General features: G+C 52.2%; 5 protein-coding genes across 5 annotated transcripts; 1 reads left to right on the forward strand and 4 right to left on the reverse strand.

Annotated features, from left to right (window-relative positions):
• Positions 1 to 4,099: 4,099 nt before the first annotated feature.
• On the reverse strand, positions 4,100 to 6,068 carry VDAG_07293 (uncharacterized protein; the record flags this gene model as incomplete). The annotated part of the gene is made up of 2 exons (XM_009656198.1): positions 4,100 to 5,436; positions 5,687 to 6,068. The coding sequence occupies 2 exons, from the start codon at positions 6,066 to 6,068 to the stop codon at positions 4,100 to 4,102; spliced, it is 1,719 nt and encodes a 572-aa protein (XP_009654493.1).
• Positions 6,069 to 6,725: 657 nt separating this feature from the next.
• Positions 6,726 to 9,217, reverse strand: VDAG_07294 (uncharacterized protein; the record flags this gene model as incomplete). The annotated part of the gene is made up of 3 exons (XM_009656199.1): positions 6,726 to 7,522; positions 7,607 to 7,728; positions 8,160 to 9,217. The coding sequence occupies 3 exons, from the start codon at positions 9,215 to 9,217 to the stop codon at positions 6,726 to 6,728; spliced, it is 1,977 nt and encodes a 658-aa protein (XP_009654494.1).
• Positions 9,218 to 9,903: 686 nt separating this feature from the next.
• VDAG_07295 (uncharacterized protein) lies at positions 9,904 to 10,719 on the forward strand (the record flags this gene model as incomplete). Its single annotated transcript, XM_009656200.1, has 1 exon — positions 9,904 to 10,719. One exon carries the CDS (start codon positions 9,904 to 9,906, stop codon positions 10,717 to 10,719), a length of 816 nt encoding a protein of 271 aa, XP_009654495.1.
• Positions 10,720 to 11,130: 411 nt separating this feature from the next.
• VDAG_07296 (sulphydryl oxidase) lies at positions 11,131 to 12,458 on the reverse strand (the record flags this gene model as incomplete). Its single annotated transcript, XM_009656201.1, has 3 exons — positions 11,131 to 11,285; positions 11,341 to 12,153; positions 12,203 to 12,458. The coding sequence occupies 3 exons, from the start codon at positions 12,456 to 12,458 to the stop codon at positions 11,131 to 11,133; spliced, it is 1,224 nt and encodes a 407-aa protein (XP_009654496.1).
• A 1,318-nt stretch (positions 12,459 to 13,776) lies between these two features.
• VDAG_07297 (uncharacterized protein) lies at positions 13,777 to 21,610 on the reverse strand (the record flags this gene model as incomplete). Its single annotated transcript, XM_009656202.1, has 2 exons — positions 13,777 to 21,374; positions 21,517 to 21,610. 2 exons carry the CDS (start codon positions 21,608 to 21,610, stop codon positions 13,777 to 13,779), a joined length of 7,692 nt encoding a protein of 2,563 aa, XP_009654497.1.
• Between the last annotated feature and the right edge of the window lie 290 nt (positions 21,611 to 21,900).

The following is a 21,900-nucleotide window of genomic DNA, read 5'->3' on the forward strand; positions in this document are numbered from 1 at the left end:
TTCCCCTATTTATAGAATATAGGTATATATTCCTAGAGCTCCTTAATATACTTTACTAACTTATTATATATATTATTTAAATAGATTCTAAGATCGTTTATATCTTTAATATAAAGTAAGAATAGGGTATCTATTAAGATAATATAGAACGTAATTCTCTTAATTAATATTAGAATAATAATCTCCTCTATAATAGATATTACGTTTCCTATTCTAAATCTTATTCTAGCCCTTATTCCTTATTTATTAATTATTAAGCTTAGAATAAAAGCTATTAAGGCCCTAGTTTATAAAGCTCCCGCTATAGAAACTAATATTATACTTATATTAGGAATAATATTATATTATATATAAATACTATTAATCTAATACTAGCTAAATAGCTACTCTATTAAAGCTATCCTTTTAGCCTCCTAATTACTCCCTTTAATCCTATATTAGAACGATTTATTTATTAGGAAGTATACTATATAGGCGTTTATTAATTCGCTTTCGGGATTAAATTTATAAAGATCTTCTACTTTTAGCCCTTCCAAATCTTCGGAATCTAAGCTCTTAATAAGCTCTATAGCTATTAAGAATTAATAATATCCTTTCTATTAATCCCTATATACTTCTTATATATATTTCTATTACTATTTTAAGTATTATTATTCCTTAAGAGATTACTTTATTAATTTATAATCTAATTTAGAATATATCTAATATTTACGAATCCTAGAAGTTTATTAATCGTTAATTCTATAAAACGACTACTCTTTATAATCTCCCCTTCTACTTATTTAGTAATAGCTACTTCTACTTCTATAACGCTTATTAATATAGAAGTACTTAAGTATTCTAATATTCTCCTCTACCTTTAATATACTCTTAAGCTAAGCGGATAATATATTAAAAGATCGCTCTAGCTTTATTAATATAATCTTTAACTCTAAGATATTTTAAATTACTTTTAAAATATTTATATAGAGATAGGTCTCTTCCTAGAACGTTAGACTAAGTACTCTCTAATATTACTAAAGCTTATTTAGAAGGATCTAAAGAATTTCTATTTATAGCTTTCCTATATTCTTAGGCTCTATAATAATAGAATTAAACGTTATAGAGCTCTAGTCTATATAATACTAAGCTCTATTAATCTCTAAATCGAATTATTATTTAATTTTTAAATATATTTATTAAATTCTTATATTCTTATTTATATATTCTAAGAAGAAAATTTATATATACCCTAAAAATATATTTAGGAAGAGTATATAGAGCTATATATATTAGATTTATAAGAGCTTATATATATCTATAAAAATATATATCTTATTATCTAAGATATTATAAATCTCTTTAAAATAATTACTCTCTTTATTCTAGAATAATATAAATTACTTAATTATAACTCTATCGATTAATAAATTTACTAATTTATATAATAATAGAATATAATACTAAGCTAATAGGTTCTAAGTATTATTTAAAGGTAAAGTCTTATTTTATCGTAAATAAAGTATAATCTCTTATTAATTAAATTATTTATTCTATTAATTAAATAACCTTAAAATATAAAATTAATAGGGATCTATCCTCTTATTTCGTATAACTCGAATTTAGGATAATTAAATAATCCCTATTATAAATAATCGCTTATTATCTAATTATTCTGGCTATTCCTCTATTTTATAGAATATTAAATTATAATTAATATTATTCTTTAATATATCTATATTAAATATCTCTTCCTATAATAATATTAGAATTAATTTCTTTAATATTTTAATATTTATTACCCCTAGAGAAGGATCCTACGATCTATAAGATATACCCTTTAGCGCTTTAAGAGATCGTTAAATTATAAAAATCGAAATCCTCTTCGCTCTAGCCTTAGAAGTCTTTAATAAACGCCTCTAAGAAATAAACTCCTTTTATATTTCTATATACGTTTATTATTTTAATAATCTAAGCGCTTTTAAGATCTATAGATATTAAATCTAATAATCCTAGGAATTATAACTCTATATTATTTATAATAAAATCGATATCGAGATCTTTCTTAACCCTCTAAATAAAGTATATAATATTAATATCCTTTAGAATAATATCGAACTCCTATTATAGCTTTTTAGTATTCTCTAGCTCTATTATAGAGCTATTATTATAATCTAAAGAGCTTATTATTACTAAGTTTATAAAGCTCTAATATAAATAATTAATTATTCTATATAACTTCGTTTTTTAAGTTTTATAGTTAGTAATATAGCTTAATAGTAATCTTAGTTATAAGAGTCCTAAAATACTCGAAATAGATAGTACTCCTATAGATTATATAATAGGGGAATTCCTTATTATTAAGCTTATATAAGAGTCCTAAAATACTTAAAAATAAAATAATACTTTTATAATTACTTATAAAACGTAATCGATAAGCTTATATATAGTAAATATACTATTTATAGGATCGATTCTAATTTCTCTAGCTCTAGCTATTCTATATTACGTTAAATATAATACTAATTAATATTAAGAGGGCTTTACTATTTATATAAACCCTAATCTAATACTTCCGCTATACTTACGAGCTCTAAATAAGTAGGGTATCTAATAAATCTTATAATAGTTAATTCTTATATATTTCTTCTCTCCTTCTCTGAGTTACTACTACCTACGTGAGTTAGATATACCTATCTGCTCTTAGCGATCACGTAAGCCGTAGTTTACGTGTTCCTGAGAGCAGTGGATCCCAGATATCCCAGATATCACCATCCTAACCATAGAGTTCCCTAATATTAGTTCAACATATACACTCTTTTTGGCCCTGGCCAAGTCCCTACAATCCACCTGGTGACTTTGAGCTTACGAGCTTTTGTGTCACATCGCTCGTGTCAGCCTAGCCGCTCATTTTGAAGAGTTTGGCAGGCTGGAGTTGTGACACTATTGCACCTGTATGCTAGGGTTCAGCCTGGACCAGGCCACCGGAAGTAGGCCGTCTAAGCATAGCGTGTATCGAGATTCGATCCTTGTCGTTCGGAAAGATCTAGGGAAGGATGGTCTTTTCACAGGATCGAAACCCAAAAAGCTAGCTAGGTCGAATTGAAACGAGGTCCGGTTATTTGACTTCGATGAATGCCCCGATTGAGTCATGTAGCAGAACTGGAAGCCTTTTTCGAAACAGATTCAACGGAAAACTCTGTGCGAATCTCGATGACAGCGACTTCGAAGTATAATCTGTCTCTTTCTATTGCGCAAATGCTGGCTAGGGTCGTCATTGGCGGTGTAGTTGAGACCTTGTGCCCTTGCTACAAATTTAACACGCCTACGCTAGGAGCAGAGCAGTGAGGACAGGCTCGCTAGGTGGTGTGATTTAACGTTCATGGTTATGGGCAGAAGTTTGGTTACCCAGCCGCGTGTCTTGAACGCTTGCTTATGGGGCACGCTTAGGAGGTCTGACAGCTGGGGATTCCATTTCTTGCACAAAATTGTCACCTTAATAATGTTGAGGTCAAGGTCGGAGGAAAATATGTGTGTTGGGCAGGAGGGTGCCTGGAAACTAAGGTAAGCTATGGGGAGGCACCAGGGCACGGGCCTCCTGGCACCAGGTGAATGCCACCGACCAAGTGCCACTGACCAAGGGATGATGATGATGATATATTTACCGCCACTAAAAATCCTATATAGGCAAAAAGGCCCCCGCGCCGCCACGCTCCATTGGCCGTCAAGATAGCCATATTCAAGTTGCTGCTGAGTCTATGGACTTCATTTCTGGTCGTCTGCGGGGGGGGGGGAGGCATGCCGTATCCCAGTCTACAATGCTAAAGGCGAAGGCCACTCATTTCTTATGCAGAAGTCCAGAAATCAATGAATTGAAATAACGGGAAGCTAATATAAAGTCGTTCGACGAAATTTAATATGTATAGGTTGCTTCCTTTCGCCAAGGGCAGAATCGACCACTCAAAATTCTTAAGAAGTGCATAATCTCTAGAAGCTAACAGATCCCAGCATGCTCCTAATTATGAAATGCCCTTTCTATAGACCGGTCAGTGATAGGAAAGGCGAAACAGAGATAAGATTCACACCTACAGCCAGAGGAAGAAAGAATGGCGGTAAAGAACTATGTATCGCGATCTTGAAAAGTCAACTTAACGATAGTATCGTTTATTTCGATATAAAACGGTGAGGACCCCGGTAGTATGACCTCAGAACCCTTTTCAAGGGACATGACATCGAAGAAACACGTCTTCTGGCTCTTCAATGTGTCGACGTGTTTCTCGTCTAGTTGTTGAATGTGATATAGGAGTGGAAAGCCTGGTTTTGGATGATCGGGGCCCGTGGCATACTCAATCGTTACTTCCGAGCTCCCGAATGTGTGGATCAATGACGTCTCACCAGGGCACAAAAAGAACAAAGGCTGCTGATTTGAGAGACGGTTCTTTTTGTCTTGGGAAACGCTGCTTGGCGTGTCCCCGGGGGAAGTTGTCATCACCGATGTGGCCACGTCCGCCTCGGACTCAGCAGATGATGCGTCCCTAGCACCGTCGTCCGCAGGGCCTCGCAGCACCTTGCGGCCTTGAACTTGTGCCAGCGTCTCAGGCCCAGGGGATGTTGTGACAGCACTCAAAGCCTCTGCCTCGGTGACTGCGACCTCTGACACTGTTAGGGCAGTGCTCTCAACAGGGTGGGCCAGGGCAATCGTCTGCCTTTTCTGTAACACCATCTCAATGCTTCTACGAGCAATTCGCTCGAGTGATTCATTGAGCTGGAGTTGGAGATGCTTGAAACCCGGCAGTGAGGGCATTCTCCATCCCGAATATAGGCGTCCATGACTCTTTGGGACGCTGAGACTCCTATTGAGTGCCAATGTTTCGTCGCATAAGAAGCAGGCCTTCTTCATCGACTGGATCACTCTGGTGTTGGAGAGCTCAATGGTAGGTAGGTTCTTCAAGTACACTAGTATTTGGACTTCAGCGTGGATTCTAGATTCGGCGAGAATCCGGAACGTGTTTCGGGTAAAGTCATGCTCTGCTAAGAGAGGGGCTTTCCCCATACAATTGCACAATGTGGCAGCAAGGCCTTTCTTCGTCTTTTTGGCCGATAGTCTGCTCAGTGTGTCGACAAGAGATGGAACGTATCCTGTCGTGTCAGGACGGACAAAGGCACCAGGCCCGAGACAGACGGGCTTGATCGTAACACTGCGCAAGGCGTCGACCTTTCGGGTCAAACGGTATAGCCGGCGAGCGGCGGTACGGTACTGGCCAATCTTGTTGAAAATCCTTCTGTAGTCTTCACAGGAAGCACCATTCAATGCAGAGGATGGGACCCCGCGGAACACATCGAATAAGTCTCCCATTCGTGTCCAGGTGTCTATCTCCTCAACAAGCAACAGGAGCTGTGCATCTGTCTGGTGTTTCTCGAACTGGTTGAAAGCCGCTATGAGCCTTCGGGTTCCATCTGTGAAAGCTCGTTTGTGGCCATGGCTACTTGAGCTATATGAGGCAACTGCATCGCACATGTCGTGCAGCAGCTTTTTGAGGGGCGCCTTCGTCTTTCCCCGCTTGTGATTGCCAAAGCGAAGGCGTGATAAGATACGCGCCTTGCAGATGGACAGGATATCGGAGAAGACGCGATACTCTAGCTGGCTATCGTTTTCTTTCGCCGGTGTGTGAGCAACGTCGACTGTCTAGCCTGGAGTTTGACTGACCTCTGGTGGCGTGGGAGAGAGTGTCAAATATACGCCTAAAGCCATCACACACTGAGCCCAGATAGCCATCTCCGTCGGATGGCTTTGATTTGTTCACTGCCACAAGAACCTCGAGTGAGGTTGGATGGTGTTTGCCAGGCGTGTTGAACTGCCGGATGGCAACAGCGGTAACTAGGGCGACGTCTTCGCGGATCGAAGAGAGTGCCGCTAGGATACCCGTGAGCTGCCGTTCATGCTCGAGCGAAAGCGGCAATTGACCATCACTTTTTGAGGCCTCAAGAAGACTTTTGTTGGATGGCCGGGCTGGGACATCGTGGAGGAATTGCAAAAGAGCGATATTCTCAGCGCAGATGATGGCTGGAGACTTCTGCGGAGGAAGCATTTTTCGAGCAACGCCTCTGGCAGTTGAAGGGAACACCTCGTATGTCACCGAGAAGGGGCTTTCGCTGCTGTATATAGAAGGGAGTAGCCTACAGACAGGACTCGTGGGGTGTCATCAGAACGCCAACAATGCGGTTGGCGCGAAGGAGAAGGTCATGATAGGCCGCTGCGTCATGCGTGAGGCCGGCCACTTGGCCAAAGCCACCCAATAGGTCCCGTACGTACAATCACATTCTGTAGTTTTACCACATGCGCTCATGCACTGCCTCGTGTCAGATTACGTGCGTCTTGTTCATACTGTGTACTACTAGGCACTGCATTGTCAGTGCCCAAAGAATGGGGTCTGATATACGGCTCGGCAGAGCGTTTAACACTCGTCAAGTGTACCGTTTCACAGGCTAGATGACCAACCAAACACCCAGCTAGAGATGAGAGATTATTATGTTGGATCTTGTCGGTAGAAGTAGTTTCTTTTAAATGGACGCAAGCCAGCTTCTAACGATTGTAGTTGATAGCACTTGATGGGTGCCGAGAGTCCCGGCCGAAATATAAAAAGAGCATGAATAATAGGCTAAAGGCTTTTCTTGAAGGAATTCACAATCAATTTGCTGGCCGCTCATCGACATTGCTGCATTGAGGATGGCTAATGCTTCAGAGACTATCTAGGTCTGACGCGTATGCCATCCGCCGCCAGAGCAACTTCTTTGTCCGTCATGCCTGTCACCAGCGCATCCAAGTCCAGGCTTGCTGCCTGTCCAAACTGCACGAGATCGGCTTTGAACGCGTTGAGAGGTCCAAAAGCCGAGAGCTGCGGCTGCTTGAACCATAGCGCGAAGAAAATCGCCAGAAGCGAGGCTGAAATGAGAAATCCGACGGAGACTGTAAAGGCCAACACCGTCCACGGCGCTGGCGCGAGGTGTGACGACCTCCTTGCGGGAGTACCAGGAAAGTAATTTTCGTCGGCAAGGCCCTGCTGCGCCGTGCGCAGAAACGCAGGGGCGTTGGGGGCGAAGACAGCGCCGCGGAAAACGGGGTTGTAGAGGAATAGCGCTGTGGCATAGATATTGCGCAGCGTGTCGACGGCTATAGAGCTCTCGAAGCCCTCGGACTGGTAGTTGTAGTACACGAACATCCATAGGTTAAGTGTGACATCAGACCTCACCTGGCCGGTCTCGCAGTACCTTGAAATGGTCGAGTTGCCCTGGGAAAAGGGGCAGAACAGGTTGTCAAATGCGTCGAGGAATTCGCTCGGGTGGATGTCCTGCCTTGTTGGCTTTCCTTTGTCCGTCACCTCTAGGATGGCGCTGCTTCGGCGATCGGCGGCCATGCTGATATTCAGGCGGTAGATATCCAGCGTGGATGAAAAAGCAACGAAAGAGTCCCACCCTGGCCACTGAGGGTTCAGTGAGCAGTCACCTTCGTCGTCGAGCTTCCCTGGGTCGCAGGCTCGAATACCTGGGCGATAATCAGTTCAACAAGTCCCGACATGGGCATGCTAGCCGCACAGTGAGGCCAAATGCTGGGCCAGTTCCAACTTACCGGTGAGAATAGAGCCGCCCTTGTTGCTCTCCTTTGCGCAGATTTGAATGGCACTGTCCACGGCTTGGTAGACGCGACATTCGCTGGTCGCCCAGGAGATGGACTTGTCAAGGGTAGTGTTTCTGCCTTCGAGCTGATACACAGGCATGTCACGAGTTAAGAATGCTGTGAGATCGCTTGGCAGCTGGATATAAGGCCACGGTGCAATCCACCTTAGTCCGCCAACGAGCAAAGTTGCCTCGCACGTCAGATCGTTTCGACACTCATGGCTGATAGCTTCCGTGCTGCTTGCCATTCTCGTGTCTTGCAGCATATTGAAGATGTAGCTATTGGTGACATAATCTCCCGGCACCTGGAATGTATCACTAGAGTTGAAGATGCCCATGCCGCCGCTGACTGTCGACCAGCCAGCAGGACGGTAGGAAGTCCGAGGGCTTGCATCTGACATGATGATGATACCAGGAAATCGTATCAAGAGCCAGACAGCTATCCTGCGCCGTAGCCGTCAATCTACGTAATGCGGAAGTTTTACCCATGCAAGATTATTGCTCACCTCCAGAACGCCCAAAATTGGGGCCATCGCGCCGAAAGGCCTCGCCGAAGTAGATTCACGATGCGAGATGGCGAGGGAGATCCGTTTTTCGGGGGATTTCGCAAAACAACCCACCATCCAGCAAGGCCAGAATTCATGACGAGATGGGTCAAAAGAGTTGCGTTCCGGTGAAGAATGGGTCCCCAGTACAGCTTCTCCCACCCAAGATTTCCCAGACTGTCAAGGGCCCAGTCGGTCAGCTTAGCGAGGATTGTCAAGAGGAAGATGCCTGTCGAAATCGAAAGATTGGCAAGCGGCCAATCGAGGGACTTGGCTTGCCACGTGAGTAGTGAGACGAACATGAACAAGAGCATAGCCCACAGGGCTGACCAAAGCAGGCCATCGGTGAGGGCTGCGTGGATTGGGGAAGCCTTTGTTGGTACATTGCTGGGGATGGGGGCACCATTGGGTGTAAGAGGGGTACCCGTCAATATTCCGGGCAGCTGTGTTGGCGCGACAGGGGTTATTGAGGTAGTTGGACTGGAGGGGGGAGAAGCAACTGGCAAAACTGGAAGGTTTGCAGTGTTTGGAGGATGCAAAGTAGTCGGTGTTGATGGCGAGGAAGCCGGCGCCGTTTGAGGTTGGCCGTGGGTACTCGAGGGAAGTGAATGCGGAGTTGGTTGAGGGGCAGGTGTCTGGCTAGCTGGCTGCGGCACAGTCGTCTGCGGAGGGCCTGGAGTAGCTGAAGACTGTACAGCCGGAGGTACAGCCGGAGTTGGGCTTGCTGCAGGCGATGGGGGGGACGCGATCCATGCAGGGTCCAGAGCAGCATCTGGGCTGTCAGCAAGGGGCGGAGTTGGGTTGGGACCCTGCGAAGCATCCGGAGAGACATCGGCGGGGGAACCGCCGGTGGGAGGTGCCTGTGAGATTGCTGATGGATGCATAGTCGCTCCGCTTGTGTTCTGGGACGCATCGCTAGGAGATGCATTTGCAGTCAAGTGTGAGGGTAATGTGACCATTGGAATAGAGTCCCCGATCGAAGTAACTGAGTCGGCATTTGGGATTCCCTGCTGGGCCATGGTGACAAATCGAGATCGGGTTTGCTTGCGAGCACGACGTTGCGCTGATCACAGCTGTCGAAGCTCTGAAATACCCGGCTACCATCACGGAGACGGTGTTTTGATTTTGGCCCCCATTATATCTGCCGGGGGCGCCGCTGTCAATACCACAGGTTGACAGCTCGGTCTCGAGCTGTCCCGGAAGAAAAGGTTGCTCAGCTTTGCCACGATATTGCCCTTTTCGGCCGCGGTCAGCCGGGACGGCTTTTCGGCACGGTCCTAGACCAAACTCTAACAACGGCTTCGGTGTGTGGCGCGACCAGGCTCTCTCGTATCTGATAACGTGCTTTGCGATATGCTGCTGGCGAGGCGTCGAGATGTCACATCGCGTGCTGCGAGGCGTTTGTCAAGTTTCAGCTGAGCCTATCCGACAACGCAGAGGGTTGAGCTATTGTTGCGCCCCGCGCCCCAGCCTGTGATGGAATGGGGTGATCGTCTGGGCCACCTGATACCATCTGCAGCCTTACGCGATGGCGATAGCATGTCCGTAGGAGTTGCTTCCAGGTGGGACAAGGATGGCGATTGGCAACGAAATCAGCTTGAATGCTCTGGGGCAACAAAAAACCCCATGCGCCCTGGATGGCTCATCCAGGCCTGCAACTCTACAGTCCATCACGAAATATACTCTCGATTTTTACGTTGTCACAATGCAAAACCGTATACTTCCACTTTGCGCGGCTATCGCCGCAACCGTCCCCACCGCCTCAGCCTCGCGATCCGCCCTCCGTGCCTCACGAGACGCAATCCAGGGCCGCAGCTTTCTGTGCCCCGTCGTCTGCGACACCACGTGGTGCTGCCTGACGGGCCAGACGTGCCAAGAGAGCAGCGACGACGACGCGCCGTACGAGTGCGCCGACTCGCTGTTCGAGACGACCGAGGCGGCCTTTGCGCTCGTTCCCCTGAGCAGGCAGATTGAGTCGATCATAGCGGAGAACAGCCTGTTCCTGTCGAGTTTGACGGCGGAGCTTTCGCTGACGTTGACGTTTACGCCCGTTACTACGCTGCCTGATCTGTTCGAGCCGACTACGGTGTCTGACAGACCGGTGATCACGGAGCCTTTGACGCCGCCTGCCACTACTACACTTCCGACGTCGACAAGCTCCAGGACGCAGGGTGATGATGACGCTGCGGAAACAGGCGAGACGAGTGTGACGGCGACATCGACGACGTCTACTGCAAGCCGTGAGATCTCGACATCGCCCGAATCAACGATCAGGGAAACTGAATCAACTTCAGGAACTATCTCCCCGAGTGCAGAGAGCTCATCGTCGTCGACTGCCGCTACCGTCTCGGGAGAAAGTGGCACGGCCACATCTACCCGCACGGCCTCGATCAGCACAGAGACATCGGCGCTGTCCGGCCCCGTGACGACGACCTCAAGCCAAGGTGCCGCGCCGACGGCGCAGTCACAGTGGCAGCACGGCATGGCCGTCGTCGGGCTCGTCATTGCTGCAGTACTCTAGGAGAAGGGAAAAAAGGATTGCGTTGAGACGGAATATGCTTAGTGGCTGGAGAAGACTAGCTGAAGGTGCGAAATCTGTGTAAGGCGGGTGTATGAAGATCAGCGGGTCCTCATCCAACGAAAGAAAATTGAGTTGGAGTGTAGTGTGCTTGAGATATGCTCTAAACTACGTGTGACAGACGTTCATTATGACAGACCTCTGGATTGAAACTGCTCTTGACATTGGCCGACTTGGCTACCCCACAATATGAATTCACCAAGCCAATATCTTTGACCACACATATCAGGGCAAGGCATTGTTACTGGAAATTGCAAAGGCGTTCATGTATCATCAATTGAAGACGCTTAAAGGTCAGGCCAGAATGATTTGGTCAAAGGCACATGAATCTCAGGCCATGGCAAATTCAGACAGTTACTCCCGGTACTCGCCCGCAAAAAGCGACTCGCCCGGCTCCCCGTTCATGACCTCCCAGACAGCCCTCGGCTCAAGCTCCAGATCCCTCTCTTTCTTGCTTCCTTCCTTGGCCTCCTTGATCTCCTCGAGCGCGTTCTCCCTCTCAAGGGCGACTGCGAAAATATTAGCTTATTTTCCTCATTCCGGGGACACTGGTGTGGCACTCACCGTGCAGGAAAACGGCGGTCCTCTTGCCCGAAAACAGCGCATGCGGCACGTTGGTAATGTTGTCCGAGTTGGCATCGCCAATGGCGTAGACGCCAGGGATGTTTGTCACGAGACCCTTGGTTTGGTCGGCCGCAAGACGGCCGCCGTAGAGCGTGACGCCCATCTCCTCGCCAACATCGGACGCCTGCTCGGAGGGCCAGCTCGACAGGAAGGCGGCGCGCTCGACGGGCTTGCCCTCGGGGAACTCGACGCTGAAGAGGTCGGCATGGGCGACGGACGGCAGGCTGGGGTCGTGGTCGTCCTTGTCCTCCTTGAGGCGGGTGAGGCGCTCAATGGTGCGGTTGTCGACGGTGACGTTGTGGATGTCGAGGTAGATGCGCCAGTCGGGGAACTTCTTGTCCGTGGCGGCCTGGGCGTCGGGCGTGTCGGTGCCGTTGACAAAGGCCACGACGTCGGCGTTGAGGGTGATCATCTCGCGCACGAGGCCGGGGACGTCGGCCAGCGGGGCGAACAGGCCAAGAGGCTGGTCTGCGTACTCGTGACCGTCGCACCAGGGGCACCAGTAGATCCCCTTGCCCCAGGCGTCCTTGATGCCGGGGGTCGCGGGGAGGATGTCGCGCATGCCGGTGGCCAGGACAATCTTGCGGGCGCGGTAGGTCTTGGAGGCGCCGGTGGGGTCATCGGTGAGGACTTCGAAGAGCGTGTTGTTATTCTGCGGCTCAATCTTGGTGACTGTCGCGTTGACCATGGAGACCGTCTTGTAATGAGCGATCTGCTGGCGAGCGGCGTAGCGGAAGTAGGCCGGGCGGACGCCTGATTTACAGATCAGAAATGGGTATCGGAGAAGCAAAGGGAACCATACCATCAAATCCGAGGACATCGTGCATCTGTCGCGTGGGGTCGTTGCGGTACACGCCCGAGTCGATCAGCAGCACATTACGGCGGACACGGGCGAGACCGCTGAGGGCCGAAAGACCGGCAGGACCGCCACCGACGATGATGGCATCGTACTCGGTGGCGCCGGTGCTCGAGGCCACCTCAAGACCGGAAGCAGGCACAGCAGCACCTAGGCCGAGGGTGGCCAGGGCGGTCAGGACGAGGGCATTACGGAACCACATGATGCGAGAGGGAGGGAGTCGTCAAAACGAAGGTGAGATGCGTGAGGATTTCGAAACCGCAAACCAGCGAGGTAGACGGGCATTATAAAGACGGAGAGCCCATGCGTGGATCACAACATGCGAGCCGGCCGATCCCAACTTCGAGTCTGTAGGCGAGAAGGCGTGAAAGGTCGGCCAAGCGTGTTGGAATGGACCGTGATCGAAATGAGTCGTGCAACACACCTGGGCCGTGTAACTGAGACTAGGGATCCATTGGACAGCGGACTCTGCGGTTCATCCCGCGTGCTTGTGTCGATCACGACTCGTTGGCCGAGACAGTGCCCCGCATTGCAGTCTACCGCGAGACAGTGTCGAGTGCGCCGACTCGGGCCACACGTCCATGGGAGCCTTCACGACGCCAGCTCTGCATTGCATTGACCGGTCAGGCTGGGCTGAAGCTGGCGGTCTCTCGTCATTGGAAGCCACGAGGATGTGTGCTCGAGGGGCATGTCAAGTGGTCGTCGGCTCTCGGCAGTCTGTGCAATGGCGATGGACATCTGAGTAACGAGAATGTTTTGCCAGAGCAAGCTGCATGACGGGTAGTCATGCAAACACTCGATTAGGCCGCCTGCATCGTCGCTCGGGTTGGATGGTGGTAGGACGGTTGGAGGTGTGTGTATCGGAAGTCATCAATCTGGTCGGAAACGGCTCCAGGGTCTCGATGCTGGCAGTCGGCAGGTCAAACACTGTCGGTCATCGCGCATGGAGCCATGGCACGCCATGTCTACAAGCTGGAGTCAGGCGTCGAAGGAGGAGGCATCTGAGTGACCATCTGCACACACCGCTTGCTCGCGGGCAGCTTCAAGTCGGGGTAGCCGTGTGATGGGTTTCGAGCGGCACAAGGATTCGTGGCAGCTGGCGTAGCTGGCGTCAAACGGGTCTCGGGGAGTGACGTGGGTGGGCAGAGCTGGCGGTGGGAAGTGAGACGTTGAGATTAAGACGGTGATGTTGTGGAGCAGGCGGTGCCTTGAGCTTGGCCCGTGTTGGTTTGGGTTTTGGCGTGAAAACGAGCAGCCACAGCCACTGAGCCTTGCGCCACTAACACTAAGCCTTGGCCGCCAAGCCACAGGCCACGGTCGGCCATGGCGACTCCGAGACAAGACACTAGAGGCAATCACCACTTCACCCTAACATGCACATCACAGCATAGTACAAGGACATCGGGCGAACTCGTTAATTCATCCCTTCTCGACTCGCACATCAATGACTCTTCTCCGTGATTTCTCAGGATCACCGCCATCTCGACGAGCAAGCCGAACTACCTACTACCACCGCACAATCATTTCCATGGCGCCTCCTCAGGCGGATCAACAGGAATCCGCCCCGCGTGCTCCGAGTCCCATTCCGTGCACATGCACTCCCGAACCGTCCACTCCTTCGGATTCCAGACAGGCTTGAGGCACCGCGGCACCTTGCCCTTGGGACAGCAGATGTAGTCGCACTCGGCGATGGCGTCCGGCGGGCCCTCCTTGCCGCGCTGCCGACCAAAGCACTGCAGCATGATATTGACCGTGCTCTGGCACGTCACCGTGTCCTGGAGATCAGTCTCCATGATGTGGCCCTCGACATCAAGGCAGCGCATGTTCCAGTAGTCCGATTCTTGGAAGTCAATCTCGGCGCAGTGCTTGCAGTGGCAGCGTCCGTCGGTACAGCTGAGCGTGCGCCGCTCTCCACAGTCGGCGTAGTCGCAGTCGGTGTGCTTGCTGCACGTACGGCCAAGGCATCGGCAGCCAGGGCCTGCATTCTTCTCGAGCGACGACTTGGTGTTTTGGAACACGCACACGGGTTCCTGCCAGGCGTAGTCACACTTGACGTCCTCGCAGTCGGATTGCTTTTCGCAGTTGTTGACGGCATCCAGATCATATTCGCACGATCCCGAGCCCGCGTCGGAGCTCCGACGCGTACATTTGGCGCCGAATTGCTTGCCGCAGCGCGTGCGGGCGCAGTCTTCATCCTTGAGGCATCGATCGCCCTCGTCGCTGGGCCGTGCGCTATCGGCAGGTCGGTCGTAGTAGCAGCCGGCGGGTATGTCGGCGCTGCCGTCTTCTGCCTTGTGGCGCTGAGAAACATCCTTGATGCCGGTGCCGCACCAGCCCTGCTCAAAGAGAGAAACGCGTTCGAGGTTGATGCGAAGTCGCTTCTCGTAATGGGTCGTGTCATCTTCGCGGACATAGGCGTAGGGCGTGTACTGGAACGAGACGAGGCCATGCCATGAACGAAGTGAGCCCCCGTACAAGGAGCTCGAGAGCGACACCTGTTGCTCGTAGAGGTGGACGTGAATGTCCCCTTCCCTCAGGCCGAGCTCGTCGCGAAGAGTCGTGCGGATGCTGTCGACCTCGGTCGGGTACTTGGCGGTCTTGGTGGCGTTGGCTGCTTGCGGGCTGATAATGGCAACGTACACAAACTCCTTGTTGTCCGCGTTGAAGTGGCTGTTCTCCGAAGTAAACTCGGCGAGACCGGGGTTCTGGGTACCGCCCTTGTCATTGCCGTCTTTCAGGAAATCTGTGACCATTTCCTTGAAATATTCCTCCTTGGTGCGATCGGGCTGAGCTCCCTTGACGGCATCGCCTTCGGGCCCAATCGGGATCGAAAAGGCCAGAGCCTCCCAGAAGTGTCCGAACCAAATGCCAGCAGGCGAAGCCACCAACACAACGGTACATCCCCAGACCGGAGGCGCGCCACCGCCCATAGGCAGCACGTTGCCTTGTCCTTCCGAATTGATGGCAAAGTCGTAGAACTTGCTCGTCGACCAGAGCTCAAAATTGCTCGAGTTCGTCCTGCCGTACTCGGGTCCAGTGGCCTCAATGTGCTCGCGCATGAGCCCCCACCAAAGATCCTCCTGCTGACGCCAGCCGGGACGGTACTTGCTGGGGTCATCGAGTTCAAACCCAAACATTGTGTCGTGCGTCCAGGCTCGGAATGGCTGGTCTTCTAACGTGTCTGCCGCTTCGCCGCATGCCTCGCATGTGCCGCCGCACAGCCTTTCGGGCAGAGGACAAGTCGGGCCTGGGATCACCTCGACGCGGGGGCTGTCTTTTCGCTTGATGCCGTCTCCACACCATAAGCGATGGATGAGGACCTTTTCCTCGAAGCGAACGATGAGCTCCCTACCAGTGCCATATGTTCGGACATTGGTCGTTGTGTTCTGCTCGCCGGGGGAGAAGTGCCACGAGAGGAGACCCTCCCAGCCAACACGCTCGGTTTTGTTCTTGTCGCTGTACACATCGGTGTGGCGGTTATAGGGGACAACATTGATCATGTCCTCATTCTGGAAGCCGAGCTTCTCCATCTCCTGTTTGACACCCTCAATGGCGTCGCGGATGTACGGGCGGTATTGGGGGGGCGAATCTGGATCATTCGACCCATCTGTATCACGCGGCGCCGCGATGCCGACCCAGACAAACTCTTGCTCGTCGATGTTGAAGGGCATACCGGGCCCTGTGAGGAGTTCAAGACCCTGGTATCCGCGACCGCCGTCGGAGATGAAATCGACAACACCTTCCTTGTAGTACTCTACCTGCGCTTTCGGGAACAAGCGCTCAATGTCGTCGGCAGAGTCGCTGAAGAGGCCGAGCGTCAAAGTCGGGACCTCCCAAATGTGCGCAGTCCAGACGGCTGAAGGCGAAGCGACGACAAGCGCGAGACAGCCGGCGACAGGCACAACGCCGCCCATTCGAGGGACGGCATACTCGAGCAAGGTGTTGTCTTGGCCATAATGGAAGAGAACCAGGGAGCTGGTCGAATAGTGTGCCAGCGTCGTGTTCTCGGCATCGCGTTCGATGCCGTGAAGAGCACCCCAAGTCGTGCAAATAATGTACATCTTGCGCCACCAGGCCTTCTCACCGCCCTCGCCGGGCCAAAAGCCTGGCCACCAGACCATGCTCGTGATGATCTCTTGTGCGTTTGCCGGAAGCGTGGCCCCAGGAGCCTGACGTTTGCTCAGAGCAAACTTTGCACCGCCACCGGCGTCAGGCATGGTATCGTCGCTGTCACTGTCGGATGGGTCGTCCATTTCGACATCGCTGTCCGAGTCTTGGCCAGGGTTGAAGCGACTCATACACTCGTCGCATCCGCCACAGAGGGGCACAGTATGCCGCCTTCGCTGGGTCTGACAACCATCTGCGACATCCGACATGTCGACATCCTCAGAGGTTTGGCCTTCAGGCACCATGCCATCGCCGCACCACGACTGGCGGAAGATGATGGACTCTTGCCAGCGGATGACAAGCTCTTTGGCCTGGCTGGGGATGACAGGAGGTACGCCGCTGCCTGTTGGCTGGGCCGCTGAAGTCGACGTCGTGACGGTGGCGGAGCTGGTTGAGTCGCCTCCACCAGGGCCGTACTGCCAGGACACCATCCCCATCCACGGCTTCCAGTGCGGTTTGCCTTCGGCAGCCCACTTCTGCAGCTTCTGGTCGTCGGACAGATTCCAGAATTCGGTTGTAGGCGCCAGGGCCGACTTGGGGGTACCGAATTTGCCAACATCGTAGAAGATCTGCTGGATGATGTCTTCGGGGAACTTGCAGTCCTTCTTCAGAATCTCGACAATGGCGGCAACAATCTCCGGATAGGCAGCTGCCGTCTCCGGCTCAGCGTCGTCGTCCATGACGGTGATGATGTAGACTCGCATCCATCGGAGGGACTCAAAGTGGAAAGGCTGGCCGCGGGCCAAGGCGCTGTCGCAGAGACCCATTTGCTCGTCACTACCATCGTCCCCGCCGTCCCAGCCCTGGAGTAAGACGTCGCGAACGTACTTGTCAAAGTAGAAGCTTTGGGGCATGTCATAATCGTCTGCGTACTCCTCAAAGGCGAAGCTGGGGATTTGCCACATGTGGCTCGTGAAGATGCCCCTTGGAGACGCCACGACGACGGAGGTGCAGCCGCGAATAGGACCGACGCCGCCGCCCTTGGGTTCATCAGCCGGTTCTCCGTCGAAATCCGTTTCGCCAAAATGATCGATGGTTGTTGTGGAAAACTCCTGTGTTCCGGCCGTGTAGTCAATCTTGGGGCCGTTCTCGACAGTGAGCTGGAAGGTCTTCATCCACCACTCCAGCTGGGCCTCGCCGTTCTTCCACGTCTCGGGATCGGTAGGCCGGTTGGCCAGGATGACATCTGCTGTACCAGGGCTCTGTCGGCGCGCGACTTTGTTCGTGGCGCTGTCTTCTGATGGGTCCTCAGCAGGCTCAGCCTCGATGTCCAAACAGCTGCTGCAGTGACTTGGGCTGCACCTTGACCTAACACACGTGCCATCTTCACGAGGCTCGAATCCGGGGATCGTGACTTCGAGATTCTGCGCGCCTTCAGTCTGTCGTGCTACCAAACTCTGTGTCGTCAAACCCTGGGTCGCCGAACTCAGTGTCGAACCCGGCTGTCGATTACGACACCACGCCATGGACGCGAGGACCTCGTTGCCGAAGCGGATGACCAACCGTTGCGACTGGTTTTCACTTCCTGGGCCATATTGCCAAACGAGGAGGCCGTCATACCACTCGGACCGAAAGTTATCGGGATTGGAGTCGTCCCGTTCATCGACGAACTCCTCCCAGTCTCGACCGACTTGGGTGTTTGGGCTGTACGGCGTGACGTGGATCATGTCGAATGGCACGCCGCCTGCCGTCTCCATCTGTCGTTGAATCTCGTCGATTTCCCATGGAGAGTAAACTCTTCCCCGTGAATCTGCCGAGGTGATGATCCAAGCCCCTATGAAACCGGCGGCCTCGGGATCTAGAGGCTTGCCGTTTCCCATGAGCCCCCACAGCCCGGGGTACCAGTCGACCTGGGCGTCGTCGCCCGTGGCGCCCCGGGCCAAGAAGTCGGTGACGCGCTCCTTGAAAAGTGCCGCGTGACCCATGGGATACCGTTCGCGGTCCCGCTCATCGTTGTAGTACAGATTGGGGGATTGCCAGATATGGTTCGTGTAGACACCCTTTCGGCTCGCCACTACGATCATGGTACAGCCCCATACTGGGCCCGAGCCGCCCCCGATGCCGGGCATGGGCGTGCCGCCGAACAGGCGAGGCGGTTCATCGAAAGCGACGAACATGCTGGCCGAGGCGCCGGGAACCCACCGCCAATCGGGGTCGCTAACGTAAAAGTCGCTGCCATCGCCAGCACCGTAGTCGGCGACGATGCGCCATGCCTTCTTCCACCAGTCGGCAGCGCCGTCTGGCCAAGTCTCGGGAGAACTGACGTCTTCGGTGAGAATGACATCTCCATCTCCAGTACCTCGAGCTTGGATGATGTGCTTTTCGGCTGTCGAGTCGGGATCCGTGGTCCCGGGCGGACAGGCACCGCCGGGGAAGTCGCAACGGCCTGGTTCGCAGAGACGTGGCGGTTCCGTGGACGTGGGCGTGGCCGTGGCGTAGGTCGTCGCAGTCTTCGTCGGTGGCTTGGAGCAGAGCCTCTTGGTCTCGCAGGCGGCAGTGAAGCAGCTGGTTGTGAGAGCTTCGGTCTGGATGGTGCCCGAGCGCGTAACGGGTTCAACAGTGCAGAACTGCGAGCAGTGAGGGGCGACGGTGTAAGTGACGGTGCAGCTGGCCTCCTCTTCGTCATCATCATCATCGTCGTCGTTGTCATCATCGCGGTCATGATCTTTGTCGTTGTCTCGGTCGTTGTTGTTATCGTTGGTACCGCCGTCAGTACCGCCAGAAATACTGCCGGGATCAATGTCCCCGAAGGGGTTGCCGCCATCTCCCCCATTGCTACCACCGCCTTTGCCGCCTTTGCCGCCCTTGCCTCCTTTGCCTCCCTTGCCATTACCATCATCGTCGTCGTCGTCATCATCGTCGTCGTCGTCATCATCGTCGTCGTCGTCTCCTCCATCATCGTCGCCACTGTCATCATCATCTTGGTCATCTTCACCACCATCCTCTTGCCCCTGACCATCAGAGCCGTCCGAGCCAGACGGAGAAGGAAGAGCAGAAGAAGTCATGACAAGAGCACTGGTCTGGGTCGCAGAGTCAATATCAGCAGGCGGCGACGGCATGATGACAGGAGGGAACCCGGAACGCTCGGGGATCAGGGGCCCGTTGGACTCAACGCAAAGAAAATCCCATTCCCAGCAGAGGTTGTAGCACCAGTACTTGGGGTTGCAGGTCCATCCTGGGATAGTCGTGGGTATAACGATGCCATCGATCGTGGCAGTGCGAGTGATGTCGGTCGAGATCCAAGTAATACTCGACGTGCGGAAGGACCCGTCGGACTCGGTGGTTGTGGCAGTGATAGGCCAAATCCATGTCTTCGATTCAAAGTACTCGGGCGGGTATGGGGAGAAGAAAACGTCGGGGTCTGTTTCAGGAGGGAAAAGGGGCCAAGGAAACCAGAACGAGCCGTCCTCTTTTCGTGGCCATGGAGGAAAGATGAACCCGTTGTGTTCGCGAGGCCGGGGAGGGTACGGTACGCCGTCCGAGTCAGTGGGCCAGGGGTAAGGCGTGCCATCTTCGCTGGTGGGCCATGGCACCGGCGAACCATCAGCGTTGGTTGGCCAGGCGGACTGGTAGATGCTGGTAGAGTATCTGTACGTCGGGGTCGGAAATAGTGGCGATCCTGATGAGTCGGTGGGCCACTGCGTGGGAACTGCACCTTGGCCCTGTGTAGCTGAGGGCTTCTCACCATTAGAAAGGGGCGGCGGCGTCTGGCTCGGCATCGTGCTGACGGAGGGAACATTGGGGATAGGCATGACATTACTCATGCTTGGGGTGGAAGCCCCCGGCATGGGGGAAACTGGTGGCACATCGAACGATTGCGATCGGGTTTCTGCAGGCAGGTTCGAAGATGCATCTTCGTGTTGGCTAACTGAAGACCATCCAGGGGAGCCGTTGACGCTGGGTGGTACTATGGGAGGCTCCGCGGGCACGAGCGAGGAGGAGGCGGTGTTCGATGACACTGGTAAGTTCGGCTGTCCTCCAGATGGTTGAGTCTCAGTGTCTCCGCCTGGGTTGGATGACTTGCTGAGGGCAGGACCGGATGCCGTTGGGTGAGTAGTGAGACCAGACTCCGACAGAGTCAGGGGCTGAGAAGCAAGTGGCACGCCTGAAGAAGGGATGGAGTCGACAAAAGAGACACCATCGGTCGGCGGCGCGTCGACAACGGGAGACGCTTGACCAAGCGATGCAGCGTCGCTCAATGTTGTTACGACATTGGTGGCGGGAGGAGATACTATGCCACTGTCATGGACACTCTGACCAGACAAAACAGTGCTGGAGCTCTCTTGACCATCAGCACTGGCAGTGCTGACAGGATTCTCAGCGCTGGAAGGTCCATTATGGGTGGAGCGAGCAGAGTCGTTCTTGCTCGTGGCGTGAGGAAGCGTGCCCGGGCTTCTAGTGCGAGAGACCTCATCGTCCGAATCCTTTGATGTAGGTCGGCCACCAGTGACAAAGATGGGAGATTTGGAAGTCTTCTGGGTCGTGGGAACCCCAGTGTTCTCGACAGTATTGACTGTTGGGGTATCGCTCAAAGGAATCCTGATCGTCGTGCCCTCATTGTGATTGGGGGCATCGGCAGGACTGGTTGAGACGGCTGTGGAAGCGACAACAATGACCGGAGAGCCCGAGTGATTGAGCTCAGGGCTGGATTCATCAGGTACAACAGACTCAGGTTGAACAGTGGCCTCGGCTGCAGGGACACTTGAAGCAGTAGTCGAAATGTAAATCTTGATAGTCGTGGCCTGGCGCTCTTGGAGAGTGTGCACCTGAGGATCGTGGCTTGAAAGCACATCCTTGGGCGTGGCCTGATCGTCGGGTTGAAGAGATTCATCGTTGGAAATCACGGCGTCTGTGTTGGATGTCGATTGAGGGCCAACAACGCCATGAACTGTAACACAGCCATTGTCGGTATCGGAGTTCGAACAGAGTTTGGGCGGTTCATTGATGGTTTCTGTAGAGGTTAGATGTCGTTGGTTCAAAGAATGTGCGTCGCTGAGGCAAAGTATGGGTCATGGGGCTGAGACAGGTGGCTCATTGTGGCGCGCACCATCAAAGCGACAGCGGACCCCTTCGTTAATGCTCCTAAGACATACCTCCAGATACAAACGTCACGAACTGAGCCAAGATCAGAAAGAGAAGCAGGGGCAAAGGCCAGTTGGGCCATTTGCCCGGGCGCAACGACGCCATCGAGGTTGCAGCGTGGCAGTGTCGTGTGCAATTGTAAGCAATATCGTCAAAGACTCAAAGGTTGTCAAGGGGTCTGAGATGCAACCGTGTTGGGCGATCTGAGCCTTGCAATCAGGAAGTTTCGGGTGATGTGATGGAGTGAGATAAGAAGAAGATATCAGCTGGAGTGGTCAAGTCCTTCACTTCAGCAAGTCTTTCTGACTTGCAAAGGAGCGATACGTGAATGAAGTATGCCGATAAGATGCCACAACTCCAACGTGAATGGGTTCGAAGCATTCACCGAACTTCTA

This window comes from Verticillium dahliae, genomic scaffold (assembly GCF_000150675.1).
Source record: "Verticillium dahliae VdLs.17 supercont1.16 genomic scaffold, whole genome shotgun sequence".
Lineage (NCBI taxonomy): Eukaryota > Fungi > Ascomycota > Sordariomycetes > Glomerellales > Plectosphaerellaceae > Verticillium > Verticillium dahliae.